Source organism: Impatiens glandulifera, chromosome 9, assembly GCF_907164915.1.
Source record: "Impatiens glandulifera chromosome 9, dImpGla2.1, whole genome shotgun sequence".
In the NCBI taxonomy this organism is placed as follows: Eukaryota; Viridiplantae; Streptophyta; class Magnoliopsida; order Ericales; family Balsaminaceae; genus Impatiens; species Impatiens glandulifera.
Window position 1 is genome coordinate 29359576 of NC_061870.1, and position 25170 is coordinate 29384745.

General features: G+C 33.6%; 5 protein-coding genes across 5 annotated transcripts; 3 read left to right on the forward strand and 2 right to left on the reverse strand.

Annotated features, from left to right (window-relative positions):
- LOC124916716 (membrane-anchored ubiquitin-fold protein 4-like) lies at positions 1 to 2714 on the forward strand. The gene is made up of 4 exons (XM_047457470.1): positions 1 to 308; positions 432 to 651; positions 2110 to 2280; positions 2395 to 2714. The coding sequence occupies exons 2-4, from the start codon at positions 522 to 524 to the stop codon at positions 2454 to 2456; spliced, it is 363 nt and encodes a 120-aa protein (XP_047313426.1). The 5' UTR covers positions 1 to 308; positions 432 to 521; the 3' UTR covers positions 2457 to 2714.
- A 1197-nt stretch (positions 2715 to 3911) lies between these two features.
- Positions 3912 to 5399, forward strand: LOC124913936 (60S ribosomal protein L7a-2). The gene is made up of 6 exons (XM_047454380.1): positions 3912 to 4007; positions 4133 to 4180; positions 4259 to 4460; positions 4575 to 4744; positions 4832 to 4960; positions 5052 to 5399. The coding sequence occupies exons 1-6, from the start codon at positions 4005 to 4007 to the stop codon at positions 5274 to 5276; spliced, it is 777 nt and encodes a 258-aa protein (XP_047310336.1). The 5' UTR covers positions 3912 to 4004; the 3' UTR covers positions 5277 to 5399.
- Positions 5400 to 5430: 31 nt separating this feature from the next.
- Positions 5431 to 7544, reverse strand: LOC124913937 (ACT domain-containing protein ACR6). The gene is made up of 7 exons (XM_047454381.1): positions 7377 to 7544; positions 7184 to 7229; positions 7004 to 7118; positions 6858 to 6925; positions 6147 to 6785; positions 5972 to 6076; positions 5431 to 5889 (listed from the first exon to the last, which is right to left on the reverse strand). The coding sequence occupies exons 1-7, from the start codon at positions 7421 to 7423 to the stop codon at positions 5545 to 5547; spliced, it is 1365 nt and encodes a 454-aa protein (XP_047310337.1). The 5' UTR covers positions 7424 to 7544; the 3' UTR covers positions 5431 to 5544.
- Positions 7545 to 12103: 4559 nt separating this feature from the next.
- LOC124915032 (transcription factor TCP20-like) lies at positions 12104 to 13497 on the reverse strand. Its single transcript, XM_047455679.1, has one exon. It carries the CDS (start codon positions 13397 to 13399, stop codon positions 12428 to 12430), a length of 972 nt encoding a protein of 323 aa, XP_047311635.1. The 5' UTR covers positions 13400 to 13497; the 3' UTR covers positions 12104 to 12427.
- Positions 13498 to 20482: 6985 nt separating this feature from the next.
- Positions 20483 to 22588, forward strand: LOC124916167 (protein LAZY 1-like). The gene is made up of 6 exons (XM_047456899.1): positions 20483 to 20666; positions 20748 to 20817; positions 21024 to 21777; positions 21964 to 22039; positions 22156 to 22402; positions 22569 to 22588. Exons 1-6 carry the CDS (start codon positions 20661 to 20663, stop codon positions 22586 to 22588), a joined length of 1173 nt encoding a protein of 390 aa, XP_047312855.1. The 5' UTR covers positions 20483 to 20660.
- Positions 22589 to 25170: the final 2582 nt, after the last annotated feature.

The window sequence follows — 25170 nt, forward strand, 5'->3', positions numbered from 1 at the left end:
GTAGTAGTAACGGTGTCGCCGTCAGGGTAGGAACGAATCAAGGAAATAAGGAAATTGTCAATTTTACAGTTCATCTTTTCCCTAGTCAAGGAAAGAAATTAGCTTTCACATTTACGCAGGCAGTAGTAATACTAATACATCATCACCAATACTTAGCGTCAAGACCCAGTTTAGGTCTGCTCAATTTCTTTATAATCTCTCTCTCCCCTCTCTCTCTTCATCTTCCCCCGAGCTTTGTCTGCTTCAAAACTCCAAATTACTGTCATCCCCTCCACTTTCTATATTCTTCAGGGTTGCTCCAGGTCCAGGTATAGACTTTTGATAGCTTATTGCAATACTTTTTTGTGGGTGGGTGTGTTTTGTGAAGATTTTCCAATTTCCATCGTTTTTAATCTATGATGTTTCAATCTGTCTTTGTGGGTACTATTCAGGGGTCAATTGTCGGCAAGGGTTAGGTCAGTTTTAGCTTTGGCGCTAGGGATTGATCGGAGGGTTTGATCAGCTCGACTTGGTTGTCGGAAATGCAGGACGACGACTTGGTAGAGCTCAAGTTCCGATTGTATGATGGCACAGACATCGGTCCGTTTCGATACTCACAGGCTTCAACTGTTGCCATGCTCAAGGAGAGGGTTGTTGCAGAGTGGCCCAAAGGTTAGGGATAAGTCAATTATTTCAGATCAGATTGCTATTATGTCCTCTTAGAATGTTCATTTTGCTGTGATGGTATATGAAAGTCTCAGTTTTTTGTGTGCTCAAGGCTTGATATAGATTTCTTTCTTTCTTTTTATGAATTGCTGGTTCTTAGTTCTTACCCATTAAATGATAATCTCTTATTAGCTAGTTTGGGTGTTTTTGAGAAGTCAGCACCATTGTATCTTTAGTTCTTGACCTTGAGATTATGCATATAAGGAAGAAGGGAAGATCTTCAATATAGGAAATCATCTCCTTATTCCAAGATTTGTTTTCTGCTGACCAATCAAGTTTAGTCTCCTTAGAGAATCATATTGTCATTCCTTAAGTCTCTAGATTATGTAGTTCAACTTCGAGTTGACTAATTATCTGTTATGCTTTGATAAAAACTGACCAAATGAGTCACTGGTCTAAACTTGATTTGGCAATATATGTATGACATTAGCTTAACTTTCAAGACATTTTTGTTTTTCCTTATGAATCCACCCTCTTTTCTTGTTGAGGTTATGCACCTCTATCAATCAAATAAATGATTGCCTACTTATATGAATCATAATTCAGAAGGCTTGGTGAATATATTTTTTAACAATAAAGTATTATATAGAACAAGATAATGAGTCATTACAAAGTATTGAAGACGATGATTCAAAAATGAATTTTGAAGGAATGTGGTCTAATTCTCCATGGCAAGCCACTTTTGCCCCACAATCAGCCACTTGATTAGTTCACAAGGTGCAAACTGAATCTTAATTGTTGGAAAAGTCACAAGAATCCAATTCATAGTAACATAAGATTGTTTGATAAGCAAACATTGTTTCTTCCCTAATAGATACTTCACATTTTCACAATCTGTTTCAATGATATCGCATGTCATATTTTGCATTTTTGCCTCTTCAATTGCCTATTGTATTGCTAGAAGTTCTCCACATATTGTCTCAGATTCTATACAAAACCTCAATTTGTAGAACAGAAGCTCACCTTTATCATTTCTTCTCACTAATGCTATTGCTGCCTTCACGTTGGTTTTATCAAAAGTCACATCAATACTATTTTTGATAGAATTTGGGGGTGGGGCTATCCAAACTATTGATTCTCTTCTATGTGTATTACTTGGTGTTGTTGACCTTGGTGAACCTGATTCCAATGTTGAGAGATCCTAAAACTTACTGTCATTGAGAAAGCATTTGGTTTCTTATTTTCAAAGATTTCATTGTTTCTTTGCTTCAAAAGGCTTGCTGAATTCAAAAGGTTGTTTTAATATATATGTCCAAAATTCACAACCCTTTACCTCCTAGGTCCAAAATACACACACAAATGAAAATTTTATCATTTATTTTGTCAGTAAATGTTGTTTCTTGTCTCCAATTTATGTGTTTTCTTTTCTAATGCCGGTACTGAACTTTGTACACTGTACCTTAGATAAGAAGATTGCCCCGAAGGCAGCAAATGATGTGAAATTGATTAATGCTGGGAAAATTTTGGAGAATAGTAAAAGTGTTGGCCAGTGCAGGATGCCCTTTGGTGAGCTTCAAATTGGTGTCATCACGATGCATGTTGTTGTACAACCATCATTAGTAAAAGCAAAAACAGGTACTTACTACTTACTTTTCTCCATATATATGATTGTATTGTGGGCAGAACCTTGTCAAATTTGATGATATTATCTACTTTTAACTGAATACATCTTGGTTATAAATTTTTCAGAAAAAAAGGTTGATGATCAGGAGGTAGCAAGAAAAACTTCATGTGGCTGTTCCATACTCTAAGTAAGAAGAAAAGGGTGATTGGAAATCTGCCTCTGATAATATCCCTGTGGGTAGTGGGGGTAAAGATAGCTCATTTTGTCTTCTTGGTGGTTGGAAATGCAGTTGCTTCTACGTGGTGTTGTGTTGTACCATTATATGTATTATTGACAGTTATTGTTAGTTTACTTACTCCATGATTGTATTTGGATTTTTCTCTTCATGTTCTTGTACATTGGTTGAGGCCATCTATCATCAATATCATACATATATTATTGACCAGAAATCTTCTCATAACCTTTTAGGTGTGGATTTCATGATCTCAATTTTCGTGTGACTTTCGGGTGAAATACATCATGAAAATATTTTATGCAGACTACTAAAAACCTTGTCAAATCTTATGGCTGAAACCTTGTCAAATTTTATGATCCCAACTTTCGGTCTAAGGTGAAATACATTATGAAAATATTTGATGCGGACTACTAAAAATCTTGTCAAATCTTATGGCTGAAACTTGTCAAATTTTATGATCCCAATTTACAGTCTATTTTAAAATACATTATGAAAATATTCAATGCAGACTCCTAAAATCTTTGTCAAATCTTATGGCAAAAACCTTAAGTTTTATGATCCCAATTTTCGGTTTGACTCTCAGGTGAAATACATCCATGCTAATTTGTCAAATTTTATGATCCCAATTTTCGGGTGACTCATACATTCTGATAATATTCGATGCTGACTACCAAAAACCTTTTCAAATCTTATGCCTAAAACTTTGTTAAGTTTTATGATCCCAATTTTCGGACGACTACATTCTAAAAATATTTGATGCAGGCTATTAAAACCCTGTCAAATCTTATGCCTAAAACTTTGTTAAGTTTTATGATCCCAATTTTCGGACGACTACATTCTAAAAATATTTGATGCAGGCTATTAAAACCCTGTCAAATCTTATGTCTAGTTGACATAACATTTTAGGTGTGGATTTTATTATCCAAATTTTTTGAACATTTATTTTGTTTGGTTTAAAATATTGCAATATTTCAATTGTCAAAAGTTGTCTTAACTGATCAAAGTTCTGAAATTCAATTTTCTCTAATCACGTTTTGTAGTTATAATAAATTGATTGTGTGAAGTTTTATTTTTAAGTTACTTTATTTTCAACTGCTTCTTTATCAATTTGGGTTAGAAAACACAAACCTAAGACATTCGTTTTCATATCTCAAATGAATTAGTTTGAGCAATTATCAATAGAATTGCAATTTTGATCATTAAAAAAATCATTTACTTAACTTCATTATCATTATAATAATCAATAACCTGTTCCAATCTTTTACCCAATCTTGATCGCCAAAATAGAATATAGAAATGAGAATAATTGATATGTTACAAGAAAAATGTTAAAAACCCAAAACAAACATAAGTTGGGCCTTTAATGGGCTCAATTTTATAGGTCCAGTATCTCTAAAGTTTGATTGTATATAAGTCTCTTGAAGAAACACCTCTTTCTCCTCTTCTAAACCCTACGCCGATCGAGCCGTCGTTCCTCCATAGAAAACAAGTTCCTCAACAATGGTGAGTAAAATAACTCCATTTCTCTTCATTTCAATCATACTAGTTCATGTAATGTTTAGCGTATCTTCATTTGATTCGATTGAATCCAACTTAATTTCCATTTCCTATCTTTCTATTCTCTAAAGGCACCGAAGAAAGGCGTTAAACCTTCCGCAGCTTCCAAGAAGAAACCGGTACATATGATTTACATATAATTGTAATGAATCGTTGCGATTGACTGACTGATTAATCTGTTTTTCTGTAATCTCTAGGAGAAGGTTGTAAACCCTCTGTTTGAGAAGCGTCCGAAACAGTTCGGAATTGGAGGAGCATTGCCTCCAAAGAGGGATCTACACAGGTACGTTAAATGGCCCAAGGTTGTTCGCATTCAGAGGCAGAGGAGAATCCTCAGGCAGCGATTGAAGGTTCCACCAGCACTAAACCAGTTCACCAAGACTCTTGACAAGAACCTAGGTGAATTTAGCTTATAAACTTCACTTTTTAATGATTTTCTTTAGATCTATGATGCTATGAGAAATCATGATAACATTAGTTAGAATAATCATGAACCCATAAAATGTTATGCAGCTACGAACTTGTTCAAGATGCTTCTCAAATACAGGCCAGAGGATAAAGCAGCCAAGAAGGAACGTCTTCTAAAGAAGGCTCAGGCTGAGGCTGAAGGAAAAACTATTGAGACTAAGAAGCCTATTGTTGTGAAATATGGTCTTAACCATGTCACTTATCTCATTGAACAGGTCATTTGGAGATCTCTCATTGTCTTATCTCTGCAATTGACAGACTATTAACATAGGTCTTCTTCCATTTGAATTGTGTTAATGCAGAATAAGGCACAATTGGTTGTTATTGCTCATGATGTAGACCCAATTGAGTTGGTTGTCTGGCTTCCAGCTTTGTGCAGGAAGATGGAGATTCCCTACTGCATTGTCAAGGGAAAGTCTCGTTTGGGAGCGGTAATTTATAGTTTTAACATCGATTTTTACTTGCAGCAGGGAGTTTAATTGCACAGTATTGATATATATATATATGTTTCTCTCATTACAGATTGTTCACCAAAAGACTGCATCTGTTCTTTGCTTGACCACTGTCAAGAATGAGGACAAGATGGAATTCAGCAGAGTATTGGAAGCTATCAAGGCCAATTTCAACGACAAGTTCGAAGAAAACCGTAAGAAATGGGGTGGTGGTATTATGGGTACCAAGTCTCAAGCTAAAACCAAGGCTAAAGAGAAGGTTATTGCAAAGGAAGTTGCTCAGAGAATGACTTAAGGAAGGAGATCATATTTACTTGTTGCTGCTAATTGTTGGATTTTTGTTTAAAACATGGTCAGAGTGTTTTTGTTTTTGTTAAAAACATGCTTGTTGAATGGATTTATGCTGTCATTTGAATCATTTATGCTCTTTTATCTACTAAATATATTGCTATCCAATTAGATCATTTATTATTTATATATTTGGAAATCTAATACTGTACAGTATTTACTCACAATATTAGTAAATGTAATTACTACATATTTACAACAGGTGGGTAAAATCACTAAGAGTATGATCTGATCAATTTGAAGTTGTGGAGTGACCATCCTCTTAGGAAGTTACCAAAGATATAGCCCATCGACGTCTCCTCTTGTGTCTCGGGTGGGGTTTGGTTCAAGTTTCGCTTCACGCGTAATATGCTCTTTCCTATTTGTTGTCGAATCGAGTCCATTGCTTTCGGATCAACCTGATTCCCTGTCACATCTGAAACGTAGAAAGTATCAATCGCTTTACCGCCCTTTGTTGAGATTTCTGCTCTTTTAATACTCAAACTGTTTTCTCTGAATATCCTGGTTATGTCGGAGAGAAGCCCAACTCGATCATCTGTATATAGCTCAAGCTCTAATCCCTGCATAAATCAAACAAATATGGTCTCTAAAATTTGCTCCATCTTGTTTAATTTAAATTTCTTTAAGCTTTTAGAGAGTCACCTCGGAGGCTCGTCTCTCTATGGCTGCTTCCAGACATTTTATCACGCGGTCTCTTTCAGCCTCGCTGCTAATGGGCAAGCCGTCGATATGCCGGATATAGTATTCCTTCAGAATCCAAAGAAAAAAATATTAAACCTTTTTAGAACTTCTTTTTCCATAATCGAGCTGTATTTACCTGAAACGCTTCCATCCTTCCGGTGTGGACTACGCCATGATAAATAACATATTGCATATCGGTGAGAGTGCAGAGAATGTCAAACAAAAGTTTGGGGCGATCTTTGGATCTCATAGTGATGACAGTGTAATCCTTCTCTTGGCAATTCGTAACCACAACATTTGGTCTCATGGCCTTGTTATTATTATTATCAATGTCCATTGTACATGGGGTGACACCGTTACTTTCATAATCACGATCAGCAAACATAATCTGATGTAACCGTCTCTGTCTATGAGTGACTCCAGGAGGTGAAACCATAGTTTTGGCTGTTCTGAAATCGTTGTTTCCTTTAAGGATGTTACAGAGAAGCTCCTTTATTTTCGATAGCCTTTCAAGATCTTTAACTGCATTACCTGTTGAGCCATCTGTAACGTTAACAACAGCCGCAGCCCTGGAATTATGTGTCCAAATCTCTGCATTTACTACATTGCATTGAAGGTCTGCAAGAACCGCGCATACTTCTGAAAGCAAACCAGGCCTGTCTGTCCCGGTTAGTTCAATTGAGGTGTGTTCTTCAGAAGGCATCACTCCAACACAACCTCCTCCACCCCCTCCTTTCAATGGGTGCGATGGAAAGAAGAAATCACTCTCCAATGTCTGAAACAGTATAGTTTGAGTTATCAATACTCCTTTAAGCATCAATTTTATTTATTCGGTTTCTTTGTTTACCTTCTTGATGCAATTGAGCAGTTCTTCATCCCTAACCTTGTTCACTTCTTGATCAACTACATGAAATACTGTATCCAATCCAAATATGTTCAGAAATCAATAATGAATGAAATTAATTACGGAAAGAAACAGTTATCCAAACATACCATCCATGAACCATCCTCCATCAGATGAAATATATGCTTTTGTAATGACGAGATTCAAATCAGTTAAAACTTGAACAACTTCCAAGAGAATTCCATGTTTGTTTACGCTGTCAACCTTCAAATAATAATAAGAAAATTAGGGCATAGTTTCAGAGTAGATATGAATTTCATCTTACTTACCTGAATTACAGTTGCATCTTTGCAAGAATCGTTGTCAAATGAAACTCTGTCAAGAAATAAAAGACAAATTTAATAAAGAAAGAAAGAAAGACCCTAATCTAATCTAACCTAGCTAGCTATATTATCTTTGAATAGAGGAAGAACAGATGAATGAATTGAACAGAGGAATTGAAATTGAAAGAGGAAATAAAACCTGGGAGGATTCATCCGCCTGATTAGCTTTTCATATTCATCATCCATCTGTGGAGATAGATTCGAAAAGAAGTCAACTTGAGGAGATGATGATGATGGAGGAATGAATGAATGAATGAATATATACAAAGAGAGAAGAGGATAACATTAGGGTTCTCCAATATGTAGGGAATTACAATGGAGAATGTCACAAAGACTACTGTTACTAGTGTTATACAAATTATTCAATAGATTCCCAGTAGCTATAAAGTACAAATTATACCCTCCAACTTTTATATAACATACCAATTTCACTTTATTTGTTTAAACCTGTTTTTATAATAATAATAATAGGAAGATGATATATAGTGATGAGAAGAACGATAAAGAAAGAGGATACGTGGGTAAATTCAAACAGCACATAATGAAGATTAATTACAATTAGTTAATTAATTATATATGAGAGAAAGGAAACAAATAAGTCATATTCATCTAATATAAAAATAATAATAATTGGTCCTACAAATGAACATGAAACATGTTGTCAACCAACCTGCAACTAACAGCTCAAACAAACAAATCTACATTTAATTTTTGATATCTAACCACCATTCAAGTTAATTATATTCTAGACTGATTCCTTGCAATTTTCATCAAGTAATTCAATGAAAATGTTGCTCATTAATTTATTTTTTTCTAATTAAATCTGAATTTGAGATAATCTTACTTAAGATCTTAGGATTTTGATTTACACTAAACAAAATCTAAGTTGGAGTTGAGTCACAACTCTATATTCATATTAACTTCTTAAAATAAATAAATAAATATATATATTTAAGAATTATGAACGATTAAATTACCAGTGGCCTGCATCTTGCTCTCTTCTCTTTTTTAAAAAAAAAATTGGGAGAAGTTGAAAGGTATTTTCTTTCTAACAATTTTTTAATATGGTGAGTATCTTATTTTTCTTTTCATCACTCAAATATGAGTTAATGTTACTTTTTGTTCGGTTCGGCGTCTTGTTTAGTTGAATTGGTATTTTTGTTTCAGAATTTTATAACCCGAATAATACTCTCAATAGTTAGTAAGTCGTTTGTTGTTTATATTCTTTATCTTTTAATTGTGTTGGTGATAATTTTTGAGTTCATGTTCGTCCATTTTTTAACAGCAAAGAAGATTAATAATTAGATCTGGAGTTAATTTTTATTTTTGATCTTTTATATGGATGACCTCTTAATGTATACTCTCATAATTTGTATGGATTTCTCACTATTTCGACCATATATTTATATGGTCCATTTTTATTTGGCATGATCATTTTCGGTGTTGTTTACTAACCATCAACTAATGATAGTTTTAACTGCCGCTCAGAATCTTTGATAGATTCTTCCGATACCGTTTTATTGGTTTGTTTCGTTTCTACTAAGAATTTTATTTTTGTAAATTGTTTATACAATTTGATATCTAGATCATCAATTGTTGATTTTAATTTTATAGATGTTGTATAGTATTATTATTTATTAATTAATTTTTTATATATAACTCTTATTTGATTTTAATAAGAATTAGATTCTTATAAAAAAAAATGAATGTTTAAGTTATAAGACAACTATTTAAGAATTTCTTCATAAGATTTTTCTCACTAACAAAAACTTTTTGAGAAGTTAAAAAATCTTCTTTTTTACCCCTCTAATGATTTTTTATACTCAAAGCAACCTCGTCACTTTCGTGTACCCATCGGATGGCAACCCTTTTGGGTTCTATAGGTCTGATTCACTTTGCGTAGATTGACTGAACGCAAAAAAAAATTCATTGGTAGACGATCGTGTTTTTCAAAAAATTTCTCGTTACTCATGTCAGCATTCTCACTTTTGACATCTCCAGCTATTGTTACCAAGAACCTTCCCCGATTGACAGAACATCCCGCTACTCACACTTGAAAAAACTACTTTCAAGGTCTCGTCGTTTCGGTGAATCACTTGAGCCCTGATACATTTTCGGTACCATGGAACTAGACCACTGAACTATTACACTTTCTTCAAAGGATGGCTGATTCTAATCCCACCTCTTGGTTGTCATCGCTCAATAACTTTGCATATTTTTTTTCTAGCATTTAGATTTAAGTTGGCGTTGTGTTTTTTTTCAATTCGATACCTTGTTTAGTCGAATCGGATTTTTCACCCTGAATTTTTATAACGTGAACAATATTTACAGCGGTGGGTGGATCGTTTGCTGCTCATACTTTTCAATTGTCTCAGTGATCATTTTTCGAATCGAAAAATAATTTTAGCAGAATATTTGATAGAGATTATTCGAATATCATTTGATTTATTTGTTCGATCGTTACATGTTTTTTTTATTAAAATTTTAATTATTATAAAATATGTCATATTATTTAACACATAAATTTTATTTTAGTTGTTTTGATTTTGTTGATATTATTCTTTAATTTATCTTTGTATATGTAAATCTATATTTGGATTAACAAAAATTATTTTCTTAAAAAAAAACTTGTAAGACAACAAAGATCTGTTTTGTATGATATTTTTCTTTTAATTCTTATCTAATTCAAACATAATTTTATTTACTTATTTATTATTAAGTTCCTCAATTTATTAATCAAAATATTAATATACATACCATTTATTTTTAAAAAATAATTTTTTCATTATATATTAATATATTTTAACTTTTTTAATAAAATAAAACTTACTTTCTTAAAATCAACAATCAATCAATTTTTGTAAATAATCAATTTTTGTAAATAATTTAAGTTTCATCAAATCATTCATAACCAAATATATAAAGAATAGAATACATGAATAAGAATATAAGATGGATGTCAAATCGAATCGGATTTTATAAATTAGAATATTACAATAAGTAATGCATGCTCAATTATTACTTTTAGGTTTATATTTATTTTCTATAAAGAAAAAGAATAAATTGTTTATACAAGTCACCCTCCGCCCTCCAACATGACCTTATCGTTTAAAAACCAAAATAAATAAAATACTGTTTTACTTTAATAATTAAATAAATGTAAAAGGGGAGTTTTCCCTAAGATTCTGGGGAATAAAGAAAGGTCTACTTTTTGTAAGAGATTAAATATGAAGGCGGCTTAGTGAATGGGACCCCACCAAAACCAATACATTTTGGAATTGGATGGACCTCAACCAAAACAAAGTCATGGGCCCACACACAAACAAATATTTAATGAATAAAATAAAAAAAATTCAATATTAATTGTTTCAATTTTATGTTATTAATTTCTAGATTTAAACAAGTCGAGCTACCACATGAGCCCAACTAAATAATACTAGCAAAACTCGAGCTCGAACCTGATCGGCTTGTTTACAACCCTAACAACAATACATATTTACGGAAATATCTTTGTAGTTTGGTTTTCGGATTGTAAACTTAACAATGAAAAGTGTTTTATTGGATACTCAGTAAGTGGTTAATAATAGAACAAATATTGAATATAATGGATAATGATGAAAGCACTCGGTAATCCATTTCTTCACCACGTTCTCTGGATCTCGAACATTTGGCCCAGTGGAGGTAGCCACTTGGCCTACTATGGGACAATGGCCATGACATAATATTTATTATTATTATTATTATTATTATTATATCTTATACAAAGTTCCTAAATAAATTAAATACAAACTTTTAATTATCCATAAGTGTAAAGAAAAGTGTTTTCAGATTTTGATATAGGTCATCAAAATTTGTTTCTTTTTATTTAATTAATATTGATAATTATAGTATACTAATTACCGGTAATAAAAGTGGTTTAGTTAGTAGGGTGGGCAGCTTCCAAATTAGGTGAAGGCCCACATGGCTTTTTGGTAAGGGTATTAAATGTAAGACAGCTAGACAACTTTCAGATATTTATTTTTTTCTTTTCTTTTTGTTAAAACTTAAATTAATTGATAATGTCAAAAGAAAATGTTTGGAAGGACAGATTCACCCAACTTTTAGTTAGTGGGATGCCAAAAGCAACTTATATAAAAAAAATAAAAAAATCTAATATTCATTATTCAATATTCACTTCCATTTCCTGGGCTGACAGCCCATTTTCTCATACTGGGCCAGGACATATCCCAGTCCAGCCCAATTGTTCCAAAAATCTCTTAATTCTAAGATTTCATCCTAAAGTCTCTCTAAAGTCTAAACTTTTGACTTGAGAGCTACCTTGAAAGATTTGGTAGAATTTTACCAATTATTATTTACCCAGGTAGGCAATAAAAAAAATGAGATGTGGGCCAAAACAATTTATTTCTTCATCATTGATTGAGTAGTCAAAGTGAGAGTGTTTCCATTTCAATTTCCAATTCCAATCTCCATCACATTACTATTATTATTATATGTATGCTAACCAATAATAACAGATTGACCATGAACAATGACACATTAATTATTGAGTTTTTGATTACTAAATCACCAACAAACTAGAACCTGTCTTCCCATCAAGAGTGTGTATGTGTGTTAGATTTAGATGAATGCAGCAGATAATAATCCAATTGGCCTTGTTGTTTAGAAAGAAAGACCCTTGCCATGGTAAGAGTAAGGAAGCATGAAGGTTTCATCTAGACAGACAGAAAACACAATTTGAAGAAGGTCATTTGTTTCAGAAAAAGCTGAAGGGGGGAAATAAGTCTCTATCACTAGTACTTCTCTATATAGCTAGCTAGCTAGATAGATATAAAGCCTTGAATTAATAATAACAACAAGCCAAGCCTCTACAAAATCAAACCAAATAAATTTAAGCCAAAATCTCACACACATTGTTCCATCTGCAAATGACAAGGAACCAAGCATATAACAATAATGCATAGACTAGAAACCTATACCACATCTACTATAGTTGACAGCTAAAGCAAAACAAAAGGGGCTATATAGTAGGATGATGATGATGATACTTGCTTATTCTATGTATGTATGTAATTATGACAGATATCAAAGAAACAACAGCACAGCACGCACCTCTGTTTGTTGTTGCATACAGTTCTTTCTTTCTGTTCACGGTATTCTCCAAAATTGTACTGACACAATCTCCTTGTTAATTCACTGTTCTGATCCTTGAGAATCATCTTTGGGAGATGGTGGCTGCTGCTGCTGCTGTTGTTGCATTCTGGTCTGACTCATTTGATGATAAATATGATTAAAGGATTGAGGATTGATAACCCCAATATGACCCTCCTGTGAGAGGCCAAGTTCCAAACCGGGTAGATGATGTTGTCCAGTCCCATTCAAAATTGAAGTGAAGTTCATGGGACCCATGTTGCTGACTGGCAAGTCAAAACCAGGAAACCCAATTTTCTGTAAATAGTTAGTACTCTCGTTTCCTAAATTGGGTGCTGATGGTCCAGAGGATGATGAAGACGATGTCTGAAATCCAAAGCCAGAGACAGAAGAGGGCCATATTCCACCTGAAGTTAAATGGGTCCGACCCCAATGGGTACCACCACCACCGCCCAACATCGGCCATCCAGCTCTAGCCCCACTACTACTACTACTCCCTGACCCACCAAGCTGGCTTCCCAATTCGTCGATTTTGTGATGCAGTAGTAAACCAGAACTAATTGAAGTCCCTTGCTGTGAAATAGGTCCTGCCGCCGCCAAAGCAGAAGCTGGAATCGTTCCCGTCCCTGTGGTGGCGATAATCGATGGCTCCGCCTGTTGGAGAAGCCACTGAATGGTTTCTCCGTCTGATTTGTGGCCTAATTCGCGGGTCAACTGGAAAATTCTGGCGGCGCAGAGGGCAGGCATCCTTATCCTTCTTCCTCTACCTTCAACCTTGGTGTGTCGGTCCTTGTTGGAATTCCTTTTTGGTGCTAACTGCTGTTGCGACTTCTTGTTCGCCGCCGCCGACACCTCTTCCTTGTCGGTACCCACAATCTGAAAATCCTTGATTTCCGCAGGTTTGTTGTAGGCATTCTCTCCCATGTTGTTATTATTATTGTTCGGCGGCTGAGGGAGGCTCAGGAAGCTTGGGACCCCCTGTGATTGTGGCTGCTTTGAGCCCTTGGGATCCATGAACAGAGAGAGTCGTATATCTTCTCTCTCTCTAAGCTAAAGAATTTAGAGAAGAGGAAAAAAATAAAAAATAAAAAATTAGATAAGAGAGGAGAGGGGTTGTCTGTCTGTCTGATTGTTCTGTCCTCTCTGATTGATTTTGAGTCTGACCTCCTCTCAAGTAATATAAAAAAAAAAAAAAAACTCAAACCCTTTTCACCTTCAACTATAGAATACCACTGCACTTTTTTTTACTGCTGTTTATTTAACAGACATTCCATAAAAAAACCATAAAAAATAACCATGCCGGATAGAAGAAAGGGGAAAGTAATCCTCATTCACCATGGAAATCATCTCCACCTGCTTTTGGTGCATGTTATTATTACAACAACAGCAATGAGTATGTATCATGTATGTGTATGTGTGTGTGTGTTTGATCACATATCTTACTTATAAGGGACTCAACTTCTCATTACTTAATTAAAACATCAACTAATGAATATTAATTTTCATAATAAAAGTAAACTTTGAGATGGTGGTGTAAGTGTACTGTTGTTTGTAGTTTGTACTATTAATTCACCAGTACTTTCCCCCTTACTAAATAAGGATTGAATGGAGTAGAATCGGGTCAATCAATAACAAGGTGCCAGAAAAGTTAATTATTGTGGTCATACATACTACCATTCCTACCTTTTTCTTTTTTTTATAAAACATTTTGGGATCAATAAAGCATTTATGGTGAGACTCTTTTTATTGTCAAAATTAATTAATAACCACCAATGTGTTTGTGGACTTTTATTTTTTTCTTTAAATATCATTCTTTTCCCTAACAGTAATAATAATTAATGACTAGTTCACCTGTATTGAATGCAATTCAAATCAATAACAATTAATTGAAAAGATAGCTATGGTTATATTTTTTTTTTAACTAGGGCAAGAAGCACCAGAATGGAAATTTCCTAAGCTATTGCTAAATGGTCCATGATCCCCCATGTATGAATCCCATATGTCACGTCATCAAAACAACCAGGTAAATGGTCCATGTTTTTTTATTTTTTGGACAAAAAAATAATTCCTAAAAATAACCAGCAGGTAAGTTGGATTCTAATAGGATTATTTATTTATTTTATTTTTATTTTTCCCTTGGATATGAAATTTGTTCAAATTATTGTAGCACATGCAGAATACTTAGGTATGAAACAAAGTAATAGCTATCTTCAGGTTTGTGGGTATGTATGTATGTATAGCAAATGATAATGATTGATATTAAAAAAGAAATAATACCCAGAAACTGTTTAGTACAAATGATTTCTTTTGTTTTTGCAATGTGTATCTCTATCTATGTGAAACATCAAAGATTTCAGCTATCCATATCATATGGTGCAGTGATAGAGCCAAAATAATTAAATTGTTCAAGACATCAAATATTTGGGTTGTTGTTCTTAAATGATGTAGAGATTAATGCAGTTCATGTTAGATCAGTGTACAGCATATATATACATATAAAAAAAAAAGATGCAAAATAAAGTACAATGATGGATTTACCTTGTTACAAAATACAGATAAGGAAAAAAATGTTTTATTATACCCACCACATAACAAGACACACACAAACAATATATACTTTATTAATTAAAAAAGTTTGGCTTAGATAAAGTGGAAATATCGAAATCTAAGAAGAATGTTTTTACGAGGAAGCTCTTGAAGATGTCCCACAAGAAGGTTCATGAGGCAAGTGACAGGAAATTTCTTGAGTCATTCCAACAATGATAGAGACACATGTTTTCCTTACTTTCATGCTTGCTTCTCAACTTTAATTTTACCTCAAAAAAAGAAAGAAAGTTCCATTGTTGATTTCTTTTCTTCTTCTTTTTTTGTATATAGTGTAAATGTATATAATATTATCCCTGAATGGAGCAAAATTCAGTAATATAATTAGATATCTAAATTCATAAACATACTCAAGGATAGGGGGAGCAAAGTTTAGGTAAATCTGAAACCTAACCCTTAACTAGTGTTAGGTTGGCCTAGTGAATATTGCTTAGGTTTACCCAACCCAAATTATATTGATTAGACTCAGTTGGGTAATTATACAACTCAAGAGAAGAAAAAAATACCATTAAAGAAAGCAGGAATAATTCAGGAGCTTTTTGCACAAGAAGAAAACAAAACAGAATAAAAAGAAGGAAAGAACATAAAGACTGAAGAAAATTAAAGACACCTGAATTGCTTTTCTTAACCAAAATTTTTCCAAAGTGGAGTTTGCTATCATTACTTTCTCCACTTTTCGCTGCTTAAGATAATGGAAAATTGAAGATTTATTGACACTTTGATGACATACCTAATTTTCATGCATTCACAAGCAAAGTATGCTGCCATGCCATACCTGAATAGTGAAGAGTATATCCTACAGGTTATTTTTCCTAATGTAGTTCATATTAGTATATCTTGATTATTTTCTTATCACATTATGTTAGCTTTAGGAGTTTTTTAAAATTTCCTTTAAGTTTGGTGCAAAACACAAATGAGAGAAAGACTGGAGAATTTTGCTCTTTTTCTTTTAAGATATTTTTGGGGAGATGGGAGGACAAACCAAATTTAATAAAGCGGGAGGGAGGTAATGGAATGGTGAGAGTGGCCATGTGGTTGATATTGATTGCGTTACTTGTCATGGCTGTTTCCCATCTTGGAGACAGAGAAGACCCCCCCCTTCCTATTTTTAATATCACCTCAATATTTTTTCACCTATAACAATTTGGTCATTGGCTTTAGCCCATTTTCAGAATAGTGGCAGGTCTCATGTTGTCATGTTTACTTTTACAATTTATTACAAAAACATAACTCTCATCAAAATCTACACTATCACACTAACCAAAATGTATGATATTGAATCTCTAATAGTTATTACCATTATTTGAATAGATCACTATTCAAATAAAGTGGTATAGTAGGCCCCCGTTTCTAGTGAGAGCCATAAACTTCTCAAGTCTCTAAAACAATCATCCACAGTTATACTAAATATGGTTTAATTCATTTCAGGATTGGAACAAAAGTGGATAGTGTTGAGGTATCTAAGATGATGGGGTCAAATCTCAAACAGAAATAGCATAATTGATCACTATTATCTAAACTTCATATGAAAATAAAGCAAAATATCCAATAATCATATGATCCTAAAGTTAGTTCATGGTTTGACAAAGATAATTAACAAAATATGGTGTATTTATTAATTAGTGAATTTTAAGAGTTCATATTTTGTTTTGGCAAAATATTAGTCATACAACTTAAAATTGTGGTACAAGAGAATTATGTATTACCCATCCAAGGTAGTTCTTGACTTACGAGACTAAGATATCAAATTCGATTCTCACTAAGAGCAAGATACTATGCTAGCCTTATTGTTTAGGGGAAAAAATCATGGCCGAGAAATTAAATATAAGAAAAGTTACCTATTCAAGAATCTTCATAGTGTTTCTAGGGCATCAATTATGATTACCAACAACTGATTGAGTAGTATCGATAAAACAAAAGGAACCAATAAAGTTGCTAACCCTATGGAAGGGAGTGATTAGTTTTTTTAAGGCATATTCTTCCACTAATATATAGACTTTGGTCTATGGGCCACTGGTTTCATTTCTCTAACTTATGATATTTGTGTTTTTATAATGATTAAAGCAAAATGCTACACTATGTGGGTTATAGTCTCATATTTAAAGAAGTTAGTGCACTAATATGTGTCTCTAAATTGTTTGGAAATAATGTTTCTTCCCAAACCTTCTGGATTATGGAGATTTTGTTTGGTGAGTGGGAACACTAGAGACGTCACTCCTACTTTTTTCAACCAATAAAGGTTGGTTTTCTCCATTGTAAGATTATACAGACTACTTGAGAGTTATGTGGTTGTTTTAAAATAAGTATACATGGTATAATTAGATAGAATAAGAAAAATACTATTTCACAAAAGAAATAATTCAGCTAAACAAGGCCCAAATGATGGCCCAAAATTGCAGGCTATGAAATCGTTCCAAGATCAACCTCAGATGCCTTAGTACTAGAGATCATATAGTTAGGTCATTCAAATTATAATTCTAAATGATATAAAAAAACTATAAAAGATAATTTGCTGGACTTGGAATTTTTCAATTTTTAACAAAACCTGTCAGTTACCTTAAAAGGACAATAGGATCCCAGCACAGCTTTACTCTGCTTTTGTTCTGCCCCCACAAGGAGTCCTGTGCAATAAGGGACGTGCCTTAATTTGCTTCTATGAATAGAAAGATAATCATATTCTATACAATCATAAAATAACTCGAAATATATCCTTCCTAGATAAATCCAACTAAACTAACTCCAAAATGAATGGCTGGCAGGAGTCTAATCTTTCACCCTTCACTTTTTGTACATGATGTTATTGATATTCATCACTGAATGAACATCTTAACAACCACAGGACTTTGAAAGATAGCTTTTATACAATTTATTCCATCTAGATCTAGTGTTTAAACACGATTCTTTAACTTTCCCATGACATTTATAATATTAATGTGCTACAAATTCAATAACATGACAATAAAATTAAAACTAGAAAAACAATATTGAAAACTAATGCAACTGCAAGAAGAGCAACATATGCAGCAATGTTCTAACAGTTTCTACCCCAAAAAAACTTACTCTTTGGAACAGGTATACCAAATACATCACAATCTCACTATAGTTGCTGAATCTGAGGCAAAGGTATGGGGCCCTTATAACCCTTTTGCAGGCTGTTTAACATTGAAATGATGGCCAAAAAAAGTAATGTGAAAAGGGGCAAACAACTAAGTGGGTTTCTGTCTTTGAGCTGATAGTAGCTTCTGACTCCTTACAGATGTGAAGATGCTTGTGCACTCTAGCACGTTCTACAGCATATCGAGAAAAGGAGAAAGAGAGAGTCACGATGTATCAACTGTATTTGCTCCTCCTAGAAGTTCTAGACATTTACAGCTTGGGTAAACCATCATTTTCGGCTTTACTATTGGTGATTGAACTAATGCATATGATGATGTCTGTTTGTGAGTTGTGTTTACATCCTTCCCTTGAGTTTTGTTTCAGTATTTTAAAAACTTCACATTTACCTACGCATTCCTTGGCTTCAACTTTGCCTGAGTTGCTTCGATCTACTTTCATAGTCTCCTCTTCACTTTCCTCCACTACTTTTCTATCACTTCTATCTTCTAACTTTCCATTGCTTTCATCCCCTGATTCTTTACATTTTACTTCCTCTGATTCTTCTTCATTTTCATCCTCTGATTCTTCTTCTTATGAAGCTCACAGTAGAATCAGAATTTTAAAACTGTAGGTCTTGTATGCTTTTGTTGTTTTGTTACAGTAATCTATGTTTGTTTGTTTCCAATCAGACACTTTAAGGTCGTTGTTTGTCTTCATTTAATCAAAATTGGGAACTGTCTAGCTTTGATTTTGACCATTTCTCCCACTTTTGGGCTTTTTAATGAAATGGAGCTAAGTTGTTTCCCAAAACAAAAAAAAACATCACTCTTAGTTTCACTTCAATATGGAATTTAAGAAGTTCTGAAACACAAGGATTCCAGTTTGCTTTGATTGTGCAAGACACTCTAGGTTGCTAGGTATCTGAAAACAATCAGTACTAGACATTTACACCATGGGTAAACCATCACTCTCAGTTTCACCACTTCCATATGGAATTTAAGAAGTTCTGAAACGCAAGGATTCTAGTTTGCTTTGATTTCGTGTATGACAGTCTAGGTTCTGAAAACAATCAATACTAGACATTTACACCTTTGGTAAACCATCACTCTCAGTTTCACCATTTCAATATGGAATTTAAGAAGTTTTAAAACACGGATTCCAGTTTGCTTTGATTTCATGCAAGACTATCTAGATTGCTAATGTTCTGAAGAACAATGTGTACTAGACATTACACCTTGGGTAAATCATCACTCTCAGTTTCACCACTTCAATATGGAATTTAAGAAGTTCTAAAATGCAGGGATTCCAGTTTGCTTTGATTTCATGCAAGACTGTCTAGTTGCTAAGAAGAACAATCAATACTAGACATCTACAACTTGGGAAACCATCACTATCAGTTTCACTTCATTATGGAGTTTAAGAAGTTCTAAAATGCAGGGATTCCAGTTTGCTTTGATTTCATTCAAGACTGTCTAGGTTGCTAAGAAGAACAATCAGTACTGGACATTTACAACTTGGGCAAACCATCATTCTCAGTTTCACTTCATTAGGGAATTTAAAAAGTTCTAAAATGCAGGGATTCCAGTTTTCTTTGGTTTTTACAAAGTTTTGGTTTTGACTTCAAAAATAATTGCAGGAGCTAGCAAATTCCACATGTTATTCCATATAAACACTTTGACAGAAACACAGAAGTATTTCTTGCTCAGAAATATTTTTATAAATTGGGAAGGCAGAACACAAATAAATAATAACTTAAAGATAAAGGACAACAAAGAATAAAAAACTTACAGTTGAAAGTCAATAAGTTACAATAGCTTGTGAGTTGTGACAGCCGGGCATATTAACTGCCGAGTTAAATTAAACAAGAAAATCCGAAAAAAGGATTACAAGAATTTCTCAACCAAATCATGGCCTACACATTTATGTTTAATTTATTTGGTTTAACAAACGCATTTAGTATAAAATATCTCAGGATCCTATTGCGATTGCAATCAACGAAAAAATAATCTACAGGCCAACAAGATATGGTTGTTAGCTAGTCATGATCAGAATTAGAAACCCATTAGTGAGTAAAGCAGTTGATAGTCGAACAGATGTTAGATTGCAAGCAGTAAAGATGCCTGTATTTGACACTTAATGTCATGATAAACTTCTATATTCAGTTGTCTGACCTATATAGTCAGTGTTAGTAATGTCCAAGTATTTATTATGTTGATAAATTGAAAGTATAGATACACAACACGTGTGATGGAACAACGAAACAAATACACTTCTAGGCCAACACCAATGATGACCAGTTCGTGTCTTGAAATAAATTGCCACTTTTGTTAACATGATAATTGATAGGAAGTTGTGAGATAAGAAAAGGCTACCTGTTTGTATCTTTCTCCTTGTTGGTCTCTGCTCGCCCTTTAACTAAAGCTTTTTCGCAATTGCATGACATATTTTCAGTATTAATCCAGATGAGCCATCCTTCATTCTCACTCCCTTAGAAACCCCATTCTGTCTCAAACCATTCCTTATTCCTGTGAAAATATAAGTGATCCAGCACGATTCCTCAAAAAAAAATTGCAAGATGAAGGTTAGAACTAGTGCTATTTTTATTATACAATTAGTTGAACATCAAAGGTCTAACTCCTTTTTTTGGCCTGGCATGTTGCAGTTACTTGGTTGGATGAATCGGAAAACAAGGCAAAATAATTTAGAGCCACCACAGAAAGAATTTTTACATGGTATTCTAATTGCTACAAATCATTTCCATAACTCCAGATCAGAACATCCATATATCTTTTCTTCTATCAAACTGGTTTAAACAATATTCTTTAATTCACCACCCCAAAGAAAAAAAGAGACGGAAAAGGAAATGAAGACCAGAGCATATGAAGTTGTTTATTATACCAGTTCACTAATAAGTTGCTCTTGAATGTTTTGTCTTTAGGTATCTCAACAAAGCCATCACTATACATGCAAGAGCAGTACCTGAAGCAAACCTTTGCCCCAGAGAAACCTAGACAGCAGGACACAAGACTACACGAGGTTGAAAATTCGTATTTCATACATGATGGGTCCTTTGATGGCTTTCTCACAATTGGAACCCTTGGATTGGATCCAAGCAGTACTGATCCCCCAACACCTACATTTGCGATGCCTCCTGAAAAGATAAGAGAAGAAGCTATCGATGCAGGAAGAGTAGAATTGCAGCTTGTCAATAATGAGCTTATAAAATTCCTCGAAGAAGAAAAGAAAGAGAGGTGCGTTGAAATGAAAGAAAGCGAAAACATGACATGCAAAAGAAATATCTGTACTATGAACAAGGAAGAGAATAGAGACATGGTGACACTCCCACTCCAGGGGTACCTATTTGCATCCTCTATTGACCTACCAGATACAAGTGTGTACATGAAAAAGGAGAAGGTATCACTGAGACAACTCTTTGAAGCAAGTAATGCAGCATGTGGTCACTCTACAAAAAAGGGCAGGGAAAAAGAGAAGAATGACATGAGCTCATACACTAAGCCATTTCTGAAGAAGATAATGAACAAGCTTCACTCATCTTCGAGGAGCAGCACAACTTATGCTGATGATAAGCCAGCCGTTGCTCCACAATCAATCAAAAGGAAACTCTCTAAGGTTGGTTACCAGTTACTACCACCTGGTTTTCTTATATCATATCCATGGAATGATGGATTTCAGTAATATGAAAATATTGATATTAAAAGCAATACAGATACATTGGAAAGCTAACATGTAACAGGATTAGGGACTCCAACAAGTCATCCATGCACCATAAGATGAAGGTTGTTTTGTACTCAAAATTAATGTTTGCTTCTGAAGGTTTAAGAATCATAAGTAAATTTAGCATGATTATGGTAATGAAGGTTTCTAGTTGCTCTCATGGTAACAAAAAGAGAAAATCACTCCTTTCGTAGTATGTTTCAAGGTGGTCCATGCTATGTAATTCTATCAAATTTGTTCTTACTTTCACTTCGGTCATGTAGACAGTAGACAGTAGACAGATGGCATCCACTCATGTTTTACTATATCACCATTTTTATTTCTAATTTTTGCAGGCATTTAGATTGTTCAACAGAAAAGTTCATCCAGAAAGAACAGGAGAGGAGAAAAAAACAGAGACATACAACAAGGATAATGCCAAAAGTAGTGTCCACAAATTCCAGATCAATCGCACGTACAACTTTCCAGTCAAACCGATGTTAAAAAGCAAGTTCAGTGGCTTGGAACTGGAAACACACAAGGCACTTCACAATGAAGATTCAACTCAGAATAAAGAATACTGGATCAGAACAGACGCAGACTGTAAGAAATCGAGCACAAAATATGAGCATTAATTGTAGAGAAATGCATGTAGGACTTAACAAATCAAATAATAATGTCGTGAAATAATCATCAGAATTCATATGTATGCATTATAACCTCCGCATGAGTAGAAATTTGAATGTTTCTCTTAAATCAAAATTTGCAGATGTGGTGTTGGAGCTTTAGAGCAGCAGATGGATCTTTACCCTAACCGAGTAAGAATATATAGGTATGGTGATAAATAAGCTCGGTAATTGCTTAGTTGCTTCGTCAAGCGCTGAGCATTGAAGGTGTTTAGACGGAGGTTATGTTTTCAGTAGCTTAAGGTCGAGTCTCATTGTATGTATACTACTGTGTCTGTATATCGTTCCAGATGTAACATATACTTGATACTTGACTGTAAAAACAATTAGTAATTGTGTATGATTGGCATGTTCATCCAGAATCCTTATGTATGCAACATATGCTAGCCTATATTAATGTAAAATTTCAAACAGAGATGTTGTGAATCATACTATACAAATTCCACCAATCACTGTTCTTAAAGTATGATCAAATAAACTAACGATCGATGCAGAGAGATGAAACTTACTTTGAAAGTGGATTGAGGAGGAAGAGAAGACTTCAAACGATTGATAATTCAAGGAATTCAAAACTCATAACGTCGGATTGTTCTCTTCTGTTCATGATCTTGACGCTGTCAATAGTAATTAGTAAGCACCAGTGAAATTACCGCCATTACATACGGAAGGAGAGAGAAAGAGAGGAGTCTTTTCTGTATGAAGCGGTTCGGGTTCCGACCCGATCCAAGTGGATATGCATGAAATACTTAAAAGCCCAACTACGGAAATCTACAGGCCCGTTTCTTTATTTGGGTTTATCAATGTGTTTTTATATTAGGCCTAAGGCCATTATGTGAGTAATGTGTGTTTTTTCTAATAATTGATTTCAATCTTTTCATTTTTCTAAATATTTTCAAAAAGATTGAACTCATCATCTTTATATTATACTCTGTCACTTTAACTAATAAGTCTTATTAAAAAAAGAGTGATAATAAATAAATAAAAAATCTAAATTGGGATTATATAACCAATTACTATTAAGAACAATATATTTTGCCTGACTTGTCACTGTGTGGGCATGTTGGTTCCTTATTGATGTAAAATTCAGTGTTTCATATTTGAGTCTCTTACAAATTGACTCAAGTTGAAGCAGAAAATATGATGGTAAAGTGTCGCCAATTTCCTAATTTAAATTAAAAATAAATAAATTGCCCTTTTTGATATAGACATGATTATTGTATTGCCTAAGTCAAAAGCTTAAACATTTTACAAGTAGAGGTTTCTTTTCGTCACAATTAAAGTTGGTGGAAACAATACCACATATAATTTTACCGTTATAAACAAATCTAAAATCTTTGTATCCACTTGCCGTGAAATTATTTTGTGGAGATCTTTATTCAATAACTTATATGATAGGTTAGGTATGCCAAATGTTAGGCTTCTTATCCAATATTGATAAAAATAAAAAATAAATAAATAAAAAAAAATAAAAGAGAAAGAAGTATGTCTTCTTAAATGTATACTTGAGCGGGACACTTTTTCCTTGTTTTTTTTTTCAATGCAACATTAAATTGAATTTTTGACCTTAGAGTTACATTGCTTAGTCACTAGAATACTTGATTAGTGAGTTTTTATTAAGAAATGGGAAGAATAAATTGAGATATTTGATTTATAAGTTTGAGTACGTATTGATTTGATTATTCCATACTAACTAATTATCCTTTTTTTTTCTAGATTGAGGAAATGAATATTACTCTCCCCATAATGTCAAAAAAATATATACAATATTATAATATGTGTTATTAAGTAAAACGATAATATTTAATTAAATAATTAATATATTATTTTTAAAAATTAAGGAACTATCAAGATCCTCAATTTCTTAATTATTTAAATTGATTACTTATTTAATTTCTACTAAATTGTTATATAATTAAAACAAGAAATCTTTATTAATTTGATAAATTTAATAATAAGTTATTTGAAAATTATATAATTAAATAACCTACCTAGTTAGGTGCTTCCAAAGTCCAAACGCATGCAAAGCAAGATCATTAAAGTGGGACGAACAATGCAAGAAACAACCGATCAATTATCTTTCTTACAAGTAAATGGTGGTTGGACTCACCGGTTATTTAATGAATAATAAATAATAGTTATATGGACACTTTATTTATTTTTAAATAATAGTGATATGGCCACTTTATTTATTTTGAGTTGTTGTTGTAAATTTTGTAATATTAAAAATCCCAGCTAACTATTTATCTAACTCAACCACATTTGGAGGGAAATTTGATGAAATGGCCCCCATAACAGGGGAAATTCCAAAAAGGGCCCCCGCCTACTAAAGTTGGCAAAAAGGGCCCTTTTGCCCTGCGAAATGTCGGAAATACCCCTTCGGCGCCATTTCTTACGCTCAAAGACGCGAATTACCAATCACGCGATTTAATCTAAATCGCGTGAGTTCATCACCGCGATTTAGATGAAACGCGTGATTCGTAATTCGCGTTTTTAAATGTACGCGATTTACCATGCACGCGATTTAATCTAAATCGCGGTGATGAACTCACGCGATTTAGATTAAATCGCGTGCATGGTAAATCGCGTCTTTAGTCGTATATATAATTTTTCGGCCCTAATTTTAAACAAAACCACCCCGATTCTCCCTCCCACTCCGACTGCGGCCGACTTTCCATTCCCACATCC

Bases quoted from the DNA above. Each gene is read 5' to 3' on its own strand.
- LOC124916716 (XM_047457470.1), top strand. From the start codon at position 522: ATGCAGGACGACGACTTGGTAGAGCTCAAGTTCCGATTGTATGATGGC. The intron at 652-2,109 runs GTTAGGGATAAG...ACTGTACCTTAG, and splicing joins TGTTGCAGAGTGGCCCAAAG to ATAAGAAGATTGCCCCGAAG. The intron at 2,281-2,394 runs GTACTTACTACT...TAAATTTTTCAG, and splicing joins ATTAGTAAAAGCAAAAACAG to AAAAAAAGGTTGATGATCAG.
- LOC124916167 (XM_047456899.1), top strand. The intron at 21,778-21,963 runs GTAATATGAAAA...ATGGTAATGAAG, and splicing joins CCATGGAATGATGGATTTCA to GTTTCTAGTTGCTCTCATGG. The intron at 22,040-22,155 runs GTAATTCTATCA...TAATTTTTGCAG, and splicing joins TTCAAGGTGGTCCATGCTAT to GCATTTAGATTGTTCAACAG.
- LOC124915032 (XM_047455679.1), bottom strand. From the start codon at position 13,399: ATGGATCCCAAGGGCTCAAAGCAGCCACAATCACAGGGGGTCCCAAGC.
- LOC124913937 (XM_047454381.1), bottom strand. From the start codon at position 7,423: ATGGATGATGAATATGAAAAGCTAATCAGGCGGATGAATCCTCCCAG. The intron at 7,230-7,376 runs GTTTTATTTCCT...ATTTCTTGACAG, and splicing joins AGGCGGATGAATCCTCCCAG to AGTTTCATTTGACAACGATT. The intron at 6,077-6,146 runs GTAAATACAGCT...TGGATTCTGAAG, and splicing joins GAAGGATGGAAGCGTTTCAG to GAATACTATATCCGGCATAT.
- LOC124913936 (XM_047454380.1), top strand. The intron at 4,461-4,574 runs GTGAATTTAGCT...AATGTTATGCAG, and splicing joins GACTCTTGACAAGAACCTAG to CTACGAACTTGTTCAAGATG. The intron at 4,961-5,051 runs GTAATTTATAGT...CTCTCATTACAG, and splicing joins GAAAGTCTCGTTTGGGAGCG to ATTGTTCACCAAAAGACTGC.